A 19,767-nucleotide genomic window follows, 5' to 3' on the forward strand; every position below is an offset into this window, starting at 1 on the left:
ATTACAATAGCATAAGTTGACGTGAAGACAAAGAGGAACGACCAAGGTCTGTACATCATGAAAGCAATCAACAGGTGGAGCGTTAAAAGATGAAGTTAGTTATGTTTGTGTTTCTTTACTCTGCATCTTTCAAAGATTTCAGCATACCTAAATACTACGGGAACAGTTGAAAACCGCTTCAATCAACCTTTTGATATACCTTTCCCTAACTGTTGATAAAAGACTTAAATGTTCATTTGCCTTAATTAACAAAATCTAATTCCCATTTAAACGAACGTATCTAATGACCTTCCAAATGATTTGTATACGATTATCATACTTTTTAAGATATGCATATCCTGTGAGCCAGATTAGGCCCTTATCACACTGTGTGTTTTAGCCCCCCCCCAAAAAAAAAAAATACAAAAAAAATACAAAAATACAAAAATAATAATAAAATAAAATAAAATAAAAATAAATAAAATAAAATAAAATAAAAAACCCAAAAAACAAAATTAAAAAAATATATGTCCGTTTCCGGTAACTCGACCGACCCTATCCTAACCAACCCGACCCTAAATCTTTTTTAACCAAGTTAAAATCATGACTGGAGGGCATTTCAACTCATCATTTTCATCCAAATCGAGTATGATATTTTCATGTTTTTTCAGTGTAGGTAGGGCTAAAATGGATTGCATTAAATTGGCATAATGGGTCCTCACTGACAAAACCTGCAAATAAATAACATAAATAATGATTTGATATAGAAATCTATCAATGTTTCATCACAAGACAACATTGTCACAACATGATATGGTATCCTTGAAGACATTCTCAGGTGCCCACCTGGTGCTACTAAAAAAATAAAAGTAAAAAAAAAGATAAAACCGACCCACCTACCCTATTTTTAAAAAGCATGTAATAGGAAACGGACATATATTTGTTTCCTTATTAATTATAACTGATTATTTCCTGATGAAGTAAATGCTTATTCTGAATGTTTTATGCATATTTCCACATCTTGAAGCCAGAGATTCTTTGGTACTTTTGTATATGATGTTCAATTCATTTGTAACAAGTTGTGGTATGAGTATCAAATTGATTTTGATTTGAATATTTAGGTCCTCTGGGGCGTTATTAAACCCAATAGGTAATAAGCATTTTCAACACATTGAAACAAGCCTAGTAAAATTGTGTAATAGACCGCGTGAACAATGTATTAATATATTCCGTGTTAAAATAATTGGTGGAAGAAACAAAGACAAAGTATTCTAATAACAAAGTGAGCATCATTAAGCTATTGTAGCACTGAGCTACTAACAGCAATCATCCGTTACTCTGTTCTGTGGCAACATTTCTCTACCAACGTGGTTGCACAGATATCCCCGTCCTCCCAGTTTACCGGCGTGTGTCGGCCCCTACAGCACGGCGGTTGGTTGTCCAGAGCTGACGTTCATGTACAGCTCTTCCGGGTCAGGTTCTGCAACAGTCATAAACGTATTAATTCAGCCTATACACTAGTCTGGCAACTATTTATCATTATTATAGGATATTTATGTCACAGGTTGAATTATTCATATAGTACAGCACCCATCACAATTTTGTCTCTAACAGCTTGCCATACAGTTGAGCAGGCTGCCAGCAGGTACATCCTGGGCTCTGGCACATGCTGCTCCTGCACAGAACATGGGTGATACAGTGGCAGCCCTCTATGTAATTTCCCTAATTACAGGTACGCAAGTTTGACTGAATTGTTCATATTAAAGCAATTTCTCATAATTAAGTCAGGTGTAATCCTGTATTCAAGTAATTATATTTAATAATGGTTTAGTAACCATTAATTTTCATAATTATGTATATCTAATAATTATGAAAAATGTCACAATAGTTTTACTTGTATTGATTTATAAAGAGACACACCATGCTGGCAGTGGCAGCCCTCCATGTAATTTCCCTAATTACAGGTTTATGGCACACACTGTGTTTGTACCCCACATGGAAATGGCAAGTGGCAGAATAAAGACATTGAACACCAGCCCAGTGGTCGTGTTTTAAAACCCTGCGATATTTATATAGTGCACATATCCACGCAACTAGTACATGCTCAAGGCGCTGTTTTCCCCCCTCGATCATTGGATTTCAATCTCAACGGCACATCGTATTATCAATCTCAACTGCCCGGGGAGCATACAACTCTTGCAGCCACTAGGCGCACCGAGTTATCGTGACTTTCTCATCCTTACGAGGTACCCATTCACAGCTGGGTGGACTGGGACACATAGTCACAGTACTTTGTCCAAGTTCACTTCACGTTGCTGTACCCGCAACTAGGTGTTTGCACGTATTCATGTGGCCACCATCTGGTCATATACCAACGGATTCGTGGGTTCTTTTAAGTGCAAAGGGTTGTGTACTGTACACTAGGGGTTGTGACAACACTGAAAGACTATGCACACAAAGTTGACTCCCAAGTTTTTTACACCCGGTCACAGGTGGGCTCGATCCCGGCACCTCAAGCTCGCTGGATCACTAGCCTGGCGCCTTAGACAGCTCGCCCACCACTATTCATTCATGTACACTGATTTCAACATTATTTAATACTTGGTCATTATGGCGTCGATATGATTGGGTTGTCTCTTTTTAAATCTGGTGTATACATTGCATAGTTACAGTTGAAGGGGTTGTGTCACTTGTAAATATTATGGTTTTTAGAAAGTTATTGTTAATCAGCAACACATGGTCGTTTATTTTTCTTGGAAGCAACTCGTTCCCTCGTGTTCGTCAAGTACACTAACCATATCCCTGGTTGGCATAGACATTCTCCTCTGGCTCGTTGCCGCAGTTCTGGTAGATGTTGTCTCTCTGTGCTATTTCCTTCTTCTTCTTTATGATCATTTCCTTGATAGTGTCGTGGATAAATATGTACTGTTTCTGAAAATATAATGACGACTGGATCAGTGGACTACAGACACACTATGGATGTAAGTAAGATTCAAACCAGTGTTTTAGCTTATATACCTAGGTTTTGGCGATACCCGTGTTCTCACAGAGTCAAGAGCTTTCAGGTGAGCAGTTTACCTGCACTCTGCATGTAATTTCGACGTGTGCCACCCATGGGTTAGGATATGCTTACCTTATTGTGAACACCAGGTATAATGACTATTTACTAATTCACGCAAGCTCATGATGCAGTCAGAATCTGACAACTCACTTTGCTTTAGCAGAGATTTCTTGCTTCTGTTCTATACTTCAAATGGACTACGCAACACATCAACTGTTCGAACTAATATGGTGATTTGTATCGTATTGCAACATGTACTCTTGAAAAGATACACCCCTCACCCCGTAGATTGAAGACAATGTCTCATTACCTCTGTCTGGACCATGTAGGACCTGTTTTCCCTCATCTTCATCACGAAGTCAAACACGTCCAGCTCTTTGTCAAAGTTCTCCTCGTCTATCGCCTGCTTGAAGACGTCCAGAGAGATGTACGTCCCAGTCCGCCCGACGCCAGCACTGCACAGAACGGGGCAGACGTGTATCATAATATAATGTTGTCTTTAACATCTGCTCGAAAGTAAGCGAAGAAGGTCTGTGTCATTAGTGCACTTGGTGTGTTGCATAGTATTCTGGGAACTAAGATCGTAGGAAAGTAAACAGCATTATATGATATGAGTTATTTGTGATATGAAGGATGTTTCAAAATAACACAGAGAAATATGCAATAGAACACGGACAGATAACATTTCATTTTCCAAATATGGTGTCATCTAACTTCTGTATAATATGATCCTTTTCTCTGTTACCCAACGTGCGATAAATTCTGGATTGAAAGAAGAAATCAAATGATATCTCAGTGTGAGGAGCTTGGGCAAATCATAAATTTCAAGTGCATAAACCACTATATATTTGCGCTTCAGTGGAATTTAGAGATTCTTATTTGAGTGCCGAGACTTTTAGACGTTCATGGATAGTATATTGATACATATCATATCAAAATCCACGATGGTGAGATTCTTGTGTTCTAAAAATCATTCTTTCACACTTGGGTGTAGAAAGTACACCTAACCAGCTTCAGTGGAAAGTTTCCTGTGACAATGCACATGTTCATAAACATTTACAAAACAACGTGATAGGTGAAGGTTACCTGCAGTGCACACATATAGGACCTGTGTCCGTGGGCGTTACGGTCATCCGGACATCTCTGACAAAGCTGATGACGTTATCGGGGGTAAGATTAGCACCAAAGTCCTGCCACCCAGGGAGGAAATAATGGCGGACCTTCCGACTTTCGTCCCCCTAGATAACAGTAAATCACATGATGAGAGGTGTGACTTGGTTAGATCATCTAGCATTAAGTGGAACGACCCGCCTTCCAGAGCTCTGCTTGAGTACTGCCACTTCCTGGTAACACGATTGGTTTTAACAGTAATAATGTGTTGCGTAATACAGTTCTAATACACCCACTGGTATAGGGCCCGTAAGTTGGTCGAGTACGAGACCTAAGTACTTTCGGTGACAAACAACGTTTCATTACCTTTTCGAATGGTCTCATGGTTGTCAGTTGACAGTAAGGAACCGATAATCATTTCTGGAATAACAAATTTCCGATCTAACCATCCCAAAACTAGCCAACTATTACGATTTTTAATAGCTGTGACTGCCAAGCATCTTGGTCCGGTAGAGTAAAGTCATAGTTGGCTAGTTGAATGGTTATGCTACAAATAGCAGACATACCTTCCTTATCTGGAAGATTTTGATGATGTATTTGTTGAGTGGCGAGTAGTTTATCATCTCGACAATGATCTCTCCGTGTTGCACTGGCTCGTTAATGGTCTTTGGCCAATACATGTCAACCTTGGGCTGCAAGATGAACACATTTCACATTCCAGTGCTGGAGCGCTGCACTATGTATGACGCGTTTCTTACAATAAGCAACTATTTGATTAAAATACAATCCAAGGCGCTCTACTATACGTATTATCTACGTGTTAGTTACCTATAATTATTACAGAACAGTTAAAGTTTTCAGCGGTTACATACTGTTTTAACACAAAGAATAGTATACAGAATAGTTCGTTTCATTAACGTACTCTAGGTGGCACTCATGCGGTTGCAGACGCTATGTAAATATGCATCAAAATACATTTCAAAGTACGTTACTCCTGCATCAATGACAATCATTATAACTGAACTAACATTTTCTAGTAAAAGTCTACTGTAGGTGTTACAACCTAGGAGAATTATAAAGTACATGGGATTAACGTGACCGAACCCTTTGCACAATAACGAAAAACATTGCCTTCACTTTAAGAAGGTCCATCATTGCCTTAACTTTAATTAGGTCCATATCACAGTATTGAATTAGATTTATGAAACATCCACATCCAAACTGTAAGGTACAAAGCACAACAATGACTCCATCGACTTACCACCCCCTATTTTATCCATTCTATTTTCAAGATTCAAGAATATTTTACAGTATTAGAGGCCTCAAGCCCAAAGTACATGTTTTGTCTGACAAACCTCCTTTCACAGAAGGTTTACATAAAAGTGAATGAATACAAACAAATGGTACAAATACAATTTTAAATAGTGAAAAAGAATGCAAGAGAACATTTCAAACAGCATATGGAAAATAATCTATTTCATGAACGCTTTAGTCACTTTTGATATCAAAATTTATCTCCCTTGAAAAGAAAGTCAACCAGAAGTTTTGCTTTGCTTGGATAGGTAGTTATTCTTGTGGCGCATACAATGCATTTTGAGCTTTCAAATGGAAAGTTATTCATAGCTTTGGTGACGTTTGCAATGCATCTTTGCTTATTTCTCACCCAGGGGAAATATTTACATCTTAGTTCCTCATACAAAGGTCACACTGTTAAGAAATGGGGGGCGGTTGGGTAGCCCTAATGGTTAAAGCGTTGGCTCGTCACGCCGAAGACCCGGGTTCGAATCCCCACATGTGTGAAGCCCATTTCTGGTGTCCCCCGCCGTGATGTTGCTGGAATATTGCTAAAAGCGGCGTAAAACCAAACTCAGTCAGTCAGTGTTAAGAAATGTCTCTGCTTTAAATGATTTACACAGAATTTACAATATCGCTCATCTCGGTCAGTCTTCTTCCATCGCCCAACTTCTATTTCAAGTTGATGGTTCGAACAGCGAAACCGTGTAAGTGTAATTCTCAAGTTCAATTATCTTTGATATGAAGAAGATATTTTTCAGATTCTAGTTGAGATTTGAACCTCCTGTAGTGTGTCAGCCTGTTACTTGCCCATTTTATTTTATCCACCATCAAACATGGATGTCTACGTTCTTCTGAATTGCAGTGTAGAAGGCTTCGTATCAATCAATTCTGATGACATGATAAAATAAATCTACTAATCACCTTGCCCTTCTCCAGCAGGTCTGACAGCATGATGATGACGTTGACATCCTGTTCCCACACCATCCTCCAGAAGTCCGCCACAGTTCCGGTCATGGGGCCCTGGGTGGCGATGTACTCGCGAGGAGAGTTCTTACCCTGTTGACAGTCAACAATACACACAGCTCTTAAAAATGTCAGTATTTTCAATACGTGTTACTTGTATTGTAAACAGTCTAAGTGAGTGTGAATTCGTGTCATTATATCAATATTTTTAATTACATGTCACTGTCAACACTACTGCACATTGAATCTGTGGCCCGTAATATGGTTGGGCAGGCAAACTTGTGATTGAGGTTTCATGAAGTCCCACTCCGTCGGGTGACGACTACACACAGTCAGCACAGTCACCATCCAATACCCAGTTTAGTCAAACACTGAAAACACGATGAACTCGAGATCGTCCATTTGCATAGTGAAAAATAATTAATCCCCACAAAAAACTTAATTCCTTTTACGATTGAGACAATATTCGAAGAGAGTGTTGGATTACCGGTATATAATTAGCGTTGATGTAATCTGCATCGTCCTCATCGTCATCTGACAAGGACCGGAGCTTCACCCGCGTGTAATCAACTAGATGGGAAATATTATAGCACAGGTAATATGACAAGTAGTCAAATCCATTCACTTCAGGCAAAGATTAGTACAGTATTTTAATGGTCCTTACAGGCGATCATATGTGTATTAGGTAGTGGGTCGTTCAATTAGGTAACAAGTATTCTCATGATGTAAAGCATTTTGGTTCGAATACTGAATATTGTACTGAATGTTTGCACATTTGAAGCATATGAAGACGTACATGGAAGAATGTTGACATATCTGTTCCTGAGTCTGTTGCCGTCGGTTTCTGAAGCTTTGCTTGCATGTTTTGGACTTAAAGCACATATATCCTTAAAGAAGAACAAAGACACATTTTAAACAAGTATAACACGTAAGGTGTAGAATCAATATCATTACACCAACATAAATGGACATAGATTTTCTTGACATGGAAAGTAGGGATATATATCAGAGGAATTTCTTCTTCTTTCTTATGAATATATTATTATATATGTTGTATTATTCAAAAGTAAAGTACACCGAGATACACTACTTGCCTCAAATTCTTCTGAGAACAGTAGATTTGAATCTTTATGCATGTCATCTACACGCCTCTCAAACTCTGAAATCTTGACGGGCCTGAATCCACAAAAGAAAACACAAAACAAAAGAATGTTTTTTTTCTGCATTGACATGGTGTTTATAGTGGAAACATCACACGTGACTGTTCTGTGATACTCAGTATTTTTATAGGCATCCCAGATCATTGATGTGTCGATGTTGGATTGTTATGTAATGTGAAATCAGTGAGCAGCCAGCTAGGATACTGTTCTCGTACAAATATTGCAGTCATAGGATCAGTTGCTACCAAGGACTAGTTATATTACCTTTTCCTAGTAATAAGATCCCCAGTGTTATTCTCCTCTGTCGACAAGTGACTTTCACCTTTGCCTGTGTTTCTGAAAACCATGAAAAAGGTCAACATCAATGTATTGTGGCTTGTGAGCAGCCTTTTCTTTAATTCTGTCGTTTTTGGAGGCGGGTTCGAATGTGCCGCTACTAATATCTTAAAAACCGACACTGCACAGTTTCCTGCTTAAAGTAGAAGCACAACAGAGTGATTTCAAAATAACGCACACCAGACCCCATGTCCAGGCAACCAGAATCAGTAGAAAACGGAAACCGCCTTACGTTGTCGACTGAAAACACCCTTCCTTTAAAGTTAAGCCTTGTGGCAGAATCCTTATAATACTGTCGGAATCGAAAAATCGACTCTACTTATGGAGGCATTTCTTGTGACTATGGAACAGGTGTTTTCGCTCTTTCTATTGACCCAACGAAACAACAATGTGGCGATGATATTAATAAGTATGCAAATCAAAGGTGAAACTGATGCAAAGCCCCATGACACATTCTGTGATGAACTTAAGACATAAATCCTGACTAGAAACTTTACCTTCCACGTCTGATGAACCATATAAGCAGAACGATGACAGTGACACACACAACGGCCGCGGCAGCTGCACCAACAATCAACCCAACATCTGCAGAAACTTGGTCCCGGGCTTACGTCAAAAAGGTAAAAGCGGAGATGATAAATTCGACCACATGTAAGGAATGTGAACAGATATTAAACGTAATATGGTCAGAAACTCCGTACAGACTACATTGTATTGAGACAACGGTCTTTGTTTAGACATCACCACGATCTATAGACAGAATACGGCTTCAATTGAGTGTAGCAGCTAATCTGAACAGTCTCTGTTGTTTCTACGTGTAAGGTTAATACTTGACGTTAAGGCTAAGCTGGCACACATCAAAGAATGGCGGTGAAGCCCATTTCTGGTGTCCCCCGCCGTGATATTGTTTGAATATTGCTAAAAGCGGCGTAAAGCTAAACTCACTTGACTTGCAAAATAAGCACACATCTTGACATCTGGATGAAGGTCACAACGATTGGAACATATTGTTTTTAATGGCCCTGTGTGACTGTTTGGAAATAAGTAGTTCTGAAGTACCTTTTGTTTTGACATCTACTGGTTGTCCCTCAGCGCACCCTGCTTCAGTACAGGCGAAGGCAGTCACGCTACAATAGTCCAACAGTTGATTGTGAGGATCGTACTATTTTTCGGAAGGATTAGTTGCCGAAAGCCATTGACTTCAATATATCTGAGTATAAACATTCGCATAACACTGAATATGAACATGATTTTGTAATAATTTGACATATCGATCATTGGTATCAGATACATGAAAGCATATATATAAGTGGTACAACTTACCTTAAAGTGCTGCCTTCTGGTAGCGGGCCATTGCAAAAGTGTGTGGAGGGGTCAGGGAGGCATTGTTCTTCACCAACAGTATATTTAAAGTGGTGGTTGTCTGTAAATTATGATGCGTATGCATGTAAAAAAGTAAAAACCACAAACCCCTTGTCATGACCGTAAGAAATCTGTGTGCAGAAACTGCTGTACGCTTTCCCAAGTGAAGGAATTATACTCAGCGGCTGCTCAGTTAGAGGAATTAGAAAATACTATGACAATTGAAGCAGTTAATGTGGTTCGTATATTTTAGCATGTTTCTTTTTACTTACTATCAGTCGACGTATACCGAAAATGTTTATATGAAAGTTATATCCAAGACAGTAGAACTAGCAGTACAGCAAATAATAACACTTGTTATAGGCCTTGTGCTGGACGTGAGAAGCTTGGTTTAACAAATAACCATAGAGTGAGTGAGTGAGTGGGTGAGTGATATTCAGCAATATGCCAGCTATATGGTGGCTGTCTGTAAATAATCGCGTATGGACCAGACAATCGAGTGATCAATAGCATGAGCATCTGTCCAGGCAATGGGGATACGATGACATGTGTCAACCCAGTCAGCGAGCCTGACCACCCGATCCCGTTAGTCGCCTTGTACGACAAGCATGGGTTACTGAAGATCAATTCTAACTCGGATCTTCACGGGTAAATAAACATAGATAAACTTACACACACTGTTATTAGGTGCAGAAAGACAATACTGTGAACATTTCGTGCAATCCTGCGCAATGTTTTCAAGTGAAATGTTTCAGTCTCTGTTCTCTTGTGTAAATACAAATGGAAAAAAAGTACAAAGTAAACATATGCTTTCAAAGGAAGCAAGTACATGTAAACTTGAGATAGCACAGTCACCGTGATATTAATACCAAATTAATCTCAAGTTACTTGCGCTATACATTGCTACATAAGTAGTTCTTTTGGCTTTTGAAGTACACCAAAACCGGAATGAAAACAAATCTATTATTTACAGCAAATTGTTGTAGACATGATTAAGCACTCGAGTAGTTTCACACTTCCTGTTTTGTGACAACTTGCCCTTTAATAGCTTGACTCAATTAGTACGAAAGATGAAACCAACATGTGATGTTTATGAAGGGAAAGGTTGGACGTAACGCTGTCTTGTTCATATATCCTGCTGTGGCAGCAACTGAGAAATCAGTTATGATGTAGTTACAGAATGATATATAATATCATATGATATGTTCAGTAGTTGTGAAAACAATTGTTTATTGAAGGAAAGGATGGACAGAGGGTCGGACGGCCGTATCTGTTCTATAACAGTGTTCTTGAAAGGAAAGTAAAATGCTTTTGCCATTCTATCAAAATAATATTACAATGTGATTGTATTGGAGGTTGAAATGTTTTACTAAGTTGCTTCAAAGTTCCCAATGAAAAGGTGGCGTATAAATTCATATTAATCTATTCTAGTCCCCTCAACATCATGGAAGGTAGCATGCAGAATATTGAGGTAGGGATAGTTTTTACTACCAGTCAGCCCGGAATCCCAGTCATCCGCTGTTGTACGGTACTGTTCCTGGAAATCACCATTCTTTGATGTGTGCCAGTTTGTGTAATCATCATATGAAAGTCCTGCTGCCGTCCTTCGTTTTCCTGCAACCACACAGCCACGAAGCGTCACATTTATTGCAAAGTAGATAAGAAATTGGACCACATGCTTTCAATACATACGTCATATTGACATGCAATATCCATGTCACGACGATAAATGTTTGATCAATACTTTCAGAAGGTAGACAGGAGAGGAGACAATAACTGAATATGTTTATAATCAAAATATGCGAGCAATATGCAACATCTTCTACTACTGATGTGTAACCAGAAGGCTTTTGAAAATCAAAATGATTCATTGGTCTCTTCTATGTCTATTATAGTTGAGTAAATCAGGGAAATTGGACCTGACTAGTTAAGCATCAGTGAACGACTGAACCGCGTGAGAAGACCATGAACCCTTTAATCTCCGTATAACGTTATTGTTGAGAGTGAGATATAAAGCTGGCGCATTTAACCGTGCTGTAGTGTCTGTTGGTAAAAGTTCTTTTGAAGGAAACTTAGAAACACAAATATTCCGAGTGACAAACCGTTTACCTTTAGTCTAAATTCGATAACCTTTGTAGACCAACATTTTCGTCAAATTGTTTTGTCATCGAAGTCAGTGAAACAAAACCTCATTAATTAATAATTAAATGTTCGTTGTGTTCATCTCATTCATACACCGATCCTAGCATTATTCCATGTCATGGTATGATCCTATCCCCAAACACTTACTTCTCAATGTGTCACTGTTTTGTTTTGTTATAAGAAGTCAAAAGTACTAATAAGATTTTCTTATCTGTGTAGTCATCAACATGACAGCTGAAAAATGAAATTTCAATGCACCAAAAGAAACTGCATATGATTTGAATGATTCACTCACTTGCTGCGTCACACGGTGGATTCACACAAACAAGAAGTCCAGTGATGGTGACCTTTCCGTTCCTATCATCATGAAGACATCTGCCGTCTATGTTCAGCGTAACGCTAGTCAGTGAATTTGATGTCGTAGGTCCACTCACTGAACAATCATTGATGTTTGGAGCTGCACAATATAGACATTCAGTTAATGACTGGATGTAGGTAAACGTATAATCAGCTCCGACAAAAATACATATTATATATACATTTTCTGAGAGTTAAACGTATTTTTTGTCTCTCTCTATATATGGTATATATGAATACAGTGACATGGGTAGCACACTCACGTCCCGCTTTTATAAATTCCTGTAGACCTGACTGCGCACCAGGAAAGGTATTGTGAAGGAAAACCTGAAAAAACCCCATAGTATTTATTAAACTATTTCGCTTGTACTAAAACCTAAACATGCAACAGACAATCTATTAACTAATAATACGTAGCGTTTGAGTAAGCATAACGGTTAAACGCCATTTTGAACAGTATGAAGAGAGGAACGACTTCAGCCTTACTCGCGTAACTCTAGACTTACGTGTCTACATTTCACAACGTTTCGGGATACAGTCAACAGGCTCTTCAAACGTCATTCCGAGGAACTTCTGTTTAGAATTAGTAAGTCATAAAATTCATGGTTTCACTAAAGATTTCAAACGTTTTTGTGGTAGGAATATAAAGGACATTTTGGAATTTGACACATCAGTGACAAAAATGTCCGATGTAATTCTCATTTTAACCTGTATCACATGTTTTGTTTTTTTTATTACAGAAAATTGACATGTCTGTGCATGTGTTTGTGACAGACGCCATTGGTGGAACACCATATCCTCACCGTTCCTCGAACACCTTGATCTATCATAAGCACATCCTCACGACACAGACGTAATGGCATGATCAACTGTGTTGGTAACAGTGTGTGGATAATGGAAAATATACTGGAGAAAATCAATTTTGGTGAAATCTACGAGCACGGGTGTCATGCCCACAAACCTAGAATATTAACGGTCCCTGATTAATCTGGCAGGCCTAAAGGGACACAACTCTGCACAGAGAATGTTCTTGTTATGGTGGAAGTAGCGGTGGCTGAGCGGGTTAGGCGCCTGACTCTGTGTGCTGGCGATTACGTGCCTGACTCTGAGGATGTGGGTTTTAGTCCCCGATGGGACTCAACCCAAAACGTAATAGACATTTTACTTTACTAGAAAAGTTTAATGACAAATATAACTGTTACATATGATACAGAGAATTTCGTCCAACCCCTCCCTCGAAGTATAATGACCCTGATATATAAGCAGTGCGACAACCGGAAACAAAGTATGCTTACCGTGAAATTATATGAGAACTGCGGCGTGACTTCAACTTTTTCCACCCATTTGCAGTCGTCGATATTATCATACGTCATGTTTCCTCTCTTTGCGTTACTCATTGATGTTTGCTGATCAAAGAAACAGTAAGATGAACTCAAACAATAGATATCTATCAGAAAATATGGTCGCTATCTTGTGTAAACACAATGCCACAAGAGAGCCAATACACATACAAAACTGTGGTATGACAGACGAGGACAGTTGTAAAGGATCACGACGTGACAGTATACTGAATTTAAACCCGCAATAGAGGTTTCAGGTACAAATCTTAGGCACACAAAGATTTGAGTGTTGAATTTGTCGGGTGAGTTTCCTTAATATTGGCAACAAAATGTCTTTTCATACATCATTATATGCCCATATATGTAGTAACTGTATCAATCAGAAATCACCCGACAATACCAATAATAGGAAAGAATCTGTACCAATATAGTGTTAACGGTTTTAAGAACCAGAAAATCAGTTGAGCCAAATCTTTATTTTGTTCTCATACACAACGGACACACGCCAACTAACTCTTACAGACATATCGACACATGGTCTATAAACAGTAACAAATTACGTTTGAGTAGTAGATCAAAGTTGAACTTATGATTTTTCCGTTTCTTCCATCCTTCTGTTTAGGACACTCCCAGGAGAGCTGTATGTTGTAAACGGCTTGGGTTTCTGTTATAATGAACTGTACAACTTCGGTTGGCGCTGAAAGAAAACAAATCAAATGAAGTATATCATATAGAATTACTTCATATTATCTTCTGATCTTTGACAAAAGTTATTTTAACTTTCATTTCGTCACAAACTACAATAATTTAGCAGTTTCCCCTCAAACATTTAATGTTCATACCCAATGAACTGCAATACCGTAGGTCAGTTCTGATAATACTACATATCGATATCCCGATCTCTACAGTATTTGAACATAGAGAATGTTCTGGGTTTCATTTTCTTTTTATTGTTTGGTACAACGTTTCAGTGCTTGTTCTGGCCCTGTCATCAGGTGGAACTAAAGAACATACATACATACATACATACATCTCTAACCCGTGATGTCACAATGCTTATGACATCTCAATGCAATGACGACGCAATACATGTGGAGGTGATAATGGATACACCTAGCATGGCTAATAGGAATACACGATATCATCAATACATAAAATATTGAGTATTACAGTATGCTGGGGTATGATCGTGTGTTTGGACAAAATGCCCTTGGGTTTCAGGTGGTGTCTGATTAATGTGCATGTGCATGTGCATGTGCATATGTGATAAACATTACTACAGGATACAGCTCTAATGCCTCATGTCTGTAAACCACAACTCACCCGACTCTTCAGTCACCACCACACCAGACGAGACGTTACCAGATCCCCCTTTCATCGTGAATGCCTGAATGTAGAACTTGTATTCCCAGAAACTTGACAAAGTGTTCACGGTATACATGGTATGGTCATAACCTAAAGAAAAAGATTGATATGATACATATTCGGCATAATATTGTTTAACCATTTGAACTGTCACAGTTAAATCGTCTTACAGATAGTAAACGATAGTGTTGGTTTCTTGCTGTTTTGTTGTTGAACGTCGCACTCAGCAATATTCCAGCTATATGGCGGCGGTCTGTAAATAATGGTGTCAATCCAGTGATCAACATCACGAGCGTCGATCTACGCAATTGGGATACGACGGCATGTGTCAACCAAGTCATCGAGTCTGACCACCCGATCCCGTTAGTTGCCACATACGACAAGCATGGGTTACTGAAGACCAATTCTAACCCGGATATGCACGGGTAAGTAAACGATAGTGGATGATATTAAGATAGTGGATGATGTTAACCAACGATAGTGGAATATTATATAAATATAAATATTAGTCAGGGTGTTACTTAGCCTTTATTTCTTAAGACTTATCTTAAATGTTTGGGGCAAGGTAACGAATAAGTATTACGTTTATCCTGAGTATCAGAGATGTAAATGTTACTTATATTTACACATACGCATATTGCAGAACATTCGGAAGACCTACCGGTTAATACTGTGCTGTCAATGTACTCATAGAAGGAAGTGTTTTCATTCTTCTCATAAACACTGATGTTGTAGTGTGTACCTCCGGGCCGTGGTACCGGTGGTTCCCATGTTACCGTGATGCTGTTGGATGTTGTACTGTTTACTGTAAAGGCAGTTGGTTCACTGGCAGCTGGAATATGGAATATAGAAAGATCCGTCGTATAGGAAACAACTACCGTGTTTTTGTATGTAGGCGACGGTAGTCAAATAAAAACTTTCAAATTTAAGTAGCAAGAAATATGTACCTCTTTGAATGTGTGCCAAATAAATTCAAAGCATGTCTTCACAATCAAACATTTAAATCTCCATTGACGGCGCAATATAGTTTGTATGCATGTACATCAGGGTTGTGGGAAATATAGCCGCTTATATAAATGTACGTTGTGAGAGGATGGCCTGCTGAATGTTTTCCAGGGTTTTAAATGAAACAGCAGTGGAAAAGATTGTTATTGGGAAGAAATAGTTACCTTCTTCTTCGGTTGATACCGATAACCTGCTGTCGGTCCCTCTTCCTTCCTGGTTATAGGCTGCTACCGTGACATCATACTCAGTATCTGGAAGGAGTCCTGTGACCGTGTAATTCACTTCATAGATGGGATTGTTGATGTCAGATTCAGATATAGGGACGCTTGTTATGTCTTCACAGTTTCCACCTGCCTCCATTGAAACCTTGAGAAAGGTTAAATCATTGACGGTAAATGTTAAATGTTATAGTAGGAGAAATAAAATATCTTACGAATTTCCAAAAGTGTATGAGATATTAGTTTACTGTAATAGGTGTATGTAAATAATGAAATAATGAACGAATGCAGAACACATTACAGCCGTCGAACATGGAGATGAGTTGCATGTAGACGATATCTAATCGTCTGACCAGTAACTCGTGCTGCAGTAGCTAATGAGAGTTTGCAGCTTTTGAGCTCCATTTCGGTGTCAGATCAATCGATCCGGAACGTCACGTAGCCAGTTCATACACAATGAATGAAAGTAAGTCACAACTGTATGATGAGTAGAATAAACAAGATAGACAGAGATTAAACACCCTCAAACTAGTTATGACACTTTATGCACACACCATGCGCTACTGCGATTTATACAAAGTATCGGATGCCTTTACGTCTTACAGATATCAGAGTGAGTTCTTGAATAGAATGCTTGTTGCCAACATTTATCTTTGTCTAAAAATTGGTATTACATTCTATAAACCTCTGTTCAATGTGAGAGAAACATATACTACTGGAATAAATTAACTGTGCGTTAGTTGATGTTATATCATTTTCAGTTTTTAAATGCAAAAAGATAATAACATGATCACTGTTTAACTGTTGACAGGATAATATCGAAATCTGTATGATTTGACTCAAGGAACGTGGCACGCCCTGAAGAGATGTGGTGTCAAAGGTCAATTCACAAATTCAGTATCCTGTGTGTCCACCATGACGCTTGACAACGACGATGGTGACACTAAGCGATTGAAGAAAGCTTTGGCAATGCTGTTCCATGTCTAAACCAAAGCTTGTCCCAATCCATCTGACGTCAATAACTGATTCTGGGCTTGACGTAAATGTCGCTCCAATTCGTCCCAAGCGTGCTCGATAGGGAACAGGTCTGGAGAAACAGCTGGCCAGGGGAGTACCTGAATATTTTGCTTTCGCAGGAAATCTGTCACAACACGAGCGACATGTGGACGGGCATTATCTTGCTGAAACGTGAAGTTAGTCACTGTCCTTGAATGAACGGCTGCGCATGAGGCCCAATGATCTCATCCCTGTATTGCAGACCTGTCAGATTGCCAATTGACAATGACAAGTTGTGTCCTATCATGAGATGTGATGGTTCCCCATGCCATAACGCTTCGCCACCAAACTGTCGACGTTGAACAACGCACGCGTCAGATTACTGTTCACCTCGACGTCTGTAAACCCTTGCCCTGCCATCTGAGCTGTCCAGATGAAATCTCGTCTGGTCAGTGATCAAAACACCATCCCAATCTCCTGTACCGTAGATGCTGTCTGCACCAAGCACGACGTGCCTGTCGGTGACGTTGAAGCGGGCCGTCGAGATCGGATGTTGTGCTGCATCAGCCGGTTCCGTACAGTCCTCAAACTTATTGGACGTAAGCCAGGATTGGTCTGAGAAGTCAAACTGGCAGTCTGGAATCGATTCCTTAGATGGGTCAGCCGAATGTGGTTGTCTTGCTGATGTGACGTCTCGCGTGGTCGGCCGGTCCGAGACAAATTCCCATTATATCGAAAACGTCTCTATTGAGATGAGATCGTGTTTCGATGGACACCAAAATGTCTAGCCATTTCATTTTGGTCCATTCCAGTCTCCAGCATACCCACGGCACGGAGGCGCTGATTTTCTGTAAGTCGTGGCATGACGTACGCGCAGTTGAGGTTGAAAGTAACGTTAAGAGGCTAGAGAATAATCAACCCTTCTTCAATTTTAAATATATGTGAACCTCAGATGTCAAAAGCATGCAAAATGTGAGTAAGTTCATTGTGCACAAAGCGCAATACATGTCATCATATTTCATGCAAAGTGCTTTGCTACATGTTTATTTAGGGTTATTTTTATAAAATGATAAATACATTTCTGATGGTAACGGTAAAAGTATTCTTTCAAAGGAGTTTGACCTGTATGTAGTAACGTTTGCGAATCATTGGAAAGTATAAGGTTATCTCCAATTGAATTTATTTCGACTCTGTAGTGCTATTCCTTTGCCCCTGCAAGTCAACAAAACTTCAAAACTCACATTTTCTTTGCATTCCGTACAGTTGAAAACGATCTGCTGTTTACAGGTTCCGTTAAACACCTCCAGGCGGTATTGGAAGAGGTCACCATTGGTTTTGTTTGGCCGCTTCCAAGACACTGCTACAGTACGCGATGTCAGTGCCGTAGTCTTGAAACCCTCCACGTGATCGGCCTCTGAAAGAAATGTTGTTTACTGAAATGGGTTGGATAGGGGAAGAGGTTGGTCTCTTTGAAATCTGGAAAAAGCATACTCGTTTGTACCCCAAACGAAGTGACATGTTTGTGACACGAAAGCTTGCTCACTATAAAGCGTATAATTGTACTACTAATAGTTTTAGGTAGCATAATTGATACCTAAAGACTTGCTTGTCTGAATGTTCTATTCGCAAATTTCACATGTTATCAGTGAAGTCCAGGATCTGACATACTGTTTTCATAAATTTCCAGTGGATTAAGGAATTAAGTCTTCCTGTAATGACTCAAGCTGGTTGTTCTCTAACATTGTCGTTTCACAAAATCGTCAGATACAGATCGTGTGTACAAAAGTGTTAATTCATCTTGTTCCAAAAACAACTCAAGAAAAACTCAAGAAGCAATCCGCATCAGAGGACCCAAACATCAATCAGCAGTGATCAAGGCTATCACATACCTCAAGTTTACCATCCATCCTTCTGAATCATTATCTAAAATCTCACGTGACACCACAATCAGCGGTGCGTACAATAGATACTAGTATATAAATGCCCTGAACGGGAGATTAAATTACAATTGTATTGGCTTGATGTAGTACAGCCTCAACAAAACTACTTACGTGATGCCCTGACTCGAATAATCTGAGTGTAAGGGACACTTTGATGTTGATTACTCAGCGTTGTTATCGTCAAGTTGTACTGGTAGTTGGGCACAACTCCACTAAATGTCGTAATCGTGTCAGGTGCAGTGACGCCATTGGTCCGGTTGTAGCTCTCATCAGTTATCCCCTGTAGCTGGACCAGGTAGGACTCGACATCACCGTCAGCCTTGAGGAAGTCAATAACGATGTCCGGGGCTGTGAGGTTGGTCTTGTCGCCTAGCCCACCCACGGTGTCAGGTGCTGATGATAGCCAACAAAAACACATCGATTACAAACATATTACATGTAAATGACATTTAAAACTACTGTGTAAAATGAACAACGACAGTTTCTATTCAGTAATTTCGAGCTACACGGCATTTGTGATATATTCGTCGTGGACGCACTTTCATGACTTACGTTTCGATTCCATAACCATCAGGGGACATAACCATCCCACTAACGGCAAAGACAAGCTGAAGGCCTTACATCCCCACGCTGAAGGTTACACAAAACCAAATATTTTCCCATAGACTTCTATAGTAACGTTATATATTTTAAAATCATCCAGGCTGTCAACCACATGGGTATAGTCTGGCCTTTAAACTACAATGAAAACTACAAATTCCGGCTAACATATCCTGTTAATTTTCCCAGCACAGGAAGCTGAACACATCAACCCCAGTTCCGTACCAAATGTCACCTACTGGAAAATATCTGTATACACAATAAGCATAAGTCATGGTGATAAAAATGACAGCAGCACTAAATACTTAATTATTATAAAATTGTGGTGAGTTTTCATTACTGGATGGATTTGCTTTTAATAAACCCCATAAAAATATTACACTATTTCATCCAATCACAGCTGTCACATGTCTCTATCTCTTCAGATGTTTACATAGGTACTCGCTCAGGGAGCATGTGATTCTGATTTAGTGTAGTGGAACCTAACTATACAGTGCGATCTATTCATACAAATACATGTACGTTATTCCGCCGTCT

The 19,767-nt window shown here is 39.3% G+C and overlaps 1 protein-coding gene across 1 annotated transcript in view; it reads right to left on the reverse strand.

Annotated features, from left to right (window-relative positions):
• Positions 1 to 853: 853 nt before the first annotated feature.
• LOC124281747 (tyrosine-protein phosphatase 10D-like) overlaps positions 854 to 19,767 on the reverse strand; it is a 35,517-nt gene continuing 16,603 nt past the window's right edge. Inside the window, exons 7-29 of the mRNA XM_046717722.1 lie at positions 18,742 to 19,023; positions 17,932 to 18,104; positions 15,641 to 15,842; positions 15,133 to 15,303; positions 14,430 to 14,561; positions 13,667 to 13,803; positions 13,062 to 13,172; positions 12,030 to 12,093; positions 11,705 to 11,866; positions 10,759 to 10,881; positions 9,229 to 9,328; positions 8,965 to 9,032; positions 8,403 to 8,511; positions 7,834 to 7,905; positions 7,504 to 7,585; positions 7,206 to 7,296; positions 6,897 to 6,979; positions 6,368 to 6,502; positions 4,717 to 4,842; positions 4,127 to 4,278; positions 3,351 to 3,495; positions 2,775 to 2,910; positions 854 to 1,459 (exon numbers count right to left, since the gene is read on the reverse strand). Of these exons, the coding sequence (XP_046573678.1) occupies positions 1,398 to 1,459; positions 2,775 to 2,910; positions 3,351 to 3,495; positions 4,127 to 4,278; positions 4,717 to 4,842; positions 6,368 to 6,502; positions 6,897 to 6,979; positions 7,206 to 7,296; positions 7,504 to 7,585; positions 7,834 to 7,905; positions 8,403 to 8,511; positions 8,965 to 9,032; positions 9,229 to 9,328; positions 10,759 to 10,881; positions 11,705 to 11,866; positions 12,030 to 12,093; positions 13,062 to 13,172; positions 13,667 to 13,803; positions 14,430 to 14,561; positions 15,133 to 15,303; positions 15,641 to 15,842; positions 17,932 to 18,104; positions 18,742 to 19,023 (2,918 nt within the window). The 3' untranslated portion in view covers positions 854 to 1,397. The remainder of the gene's footprint in view (positions 1,460 to 2,774; positions 2,911 to 3,350; positions 3,496 to 4,126; positions 4,279 to 4,716; positions 4,843 to 6,367; positions 6,503 to 6,896; positions 6,980 to 7,205; positions 7,297 to 7,503; positions 7,586 to 7,833; positions 7,906 to 8,402; positions 8,512 to 8,964; positions 9,033 to 9,228; positions 9,329 to 10,758; positions 10,882 to 11,704; positions 11,867 to 12,029; positions 12,094 to 13,061; positions 13,173 to 13,666; positions 13,804 to 14,429; positions 14,562 to 15,132; positions 15,304 to 15,640; positions 15,843 to 17,931; positions 18,105 to 18,741; positions 19,024 to 19,767) is intronic.

Source organism: Haliotis rubra, unplaced genomic scaffold (assembly GCF_003918875.1).
Source record: "Haliotis rubra isolate DU_JTF1 unplaced genomic scaffold, ASM391887v1 Scf289, whole genome shotgun sequence".
Classification (NCBI taxonomy): Eukaryota; Metazoa; Mollusca; class Gastropoda; order Lepetellida; family Haliotidae; genus Haliotis; species Haliotis rubra.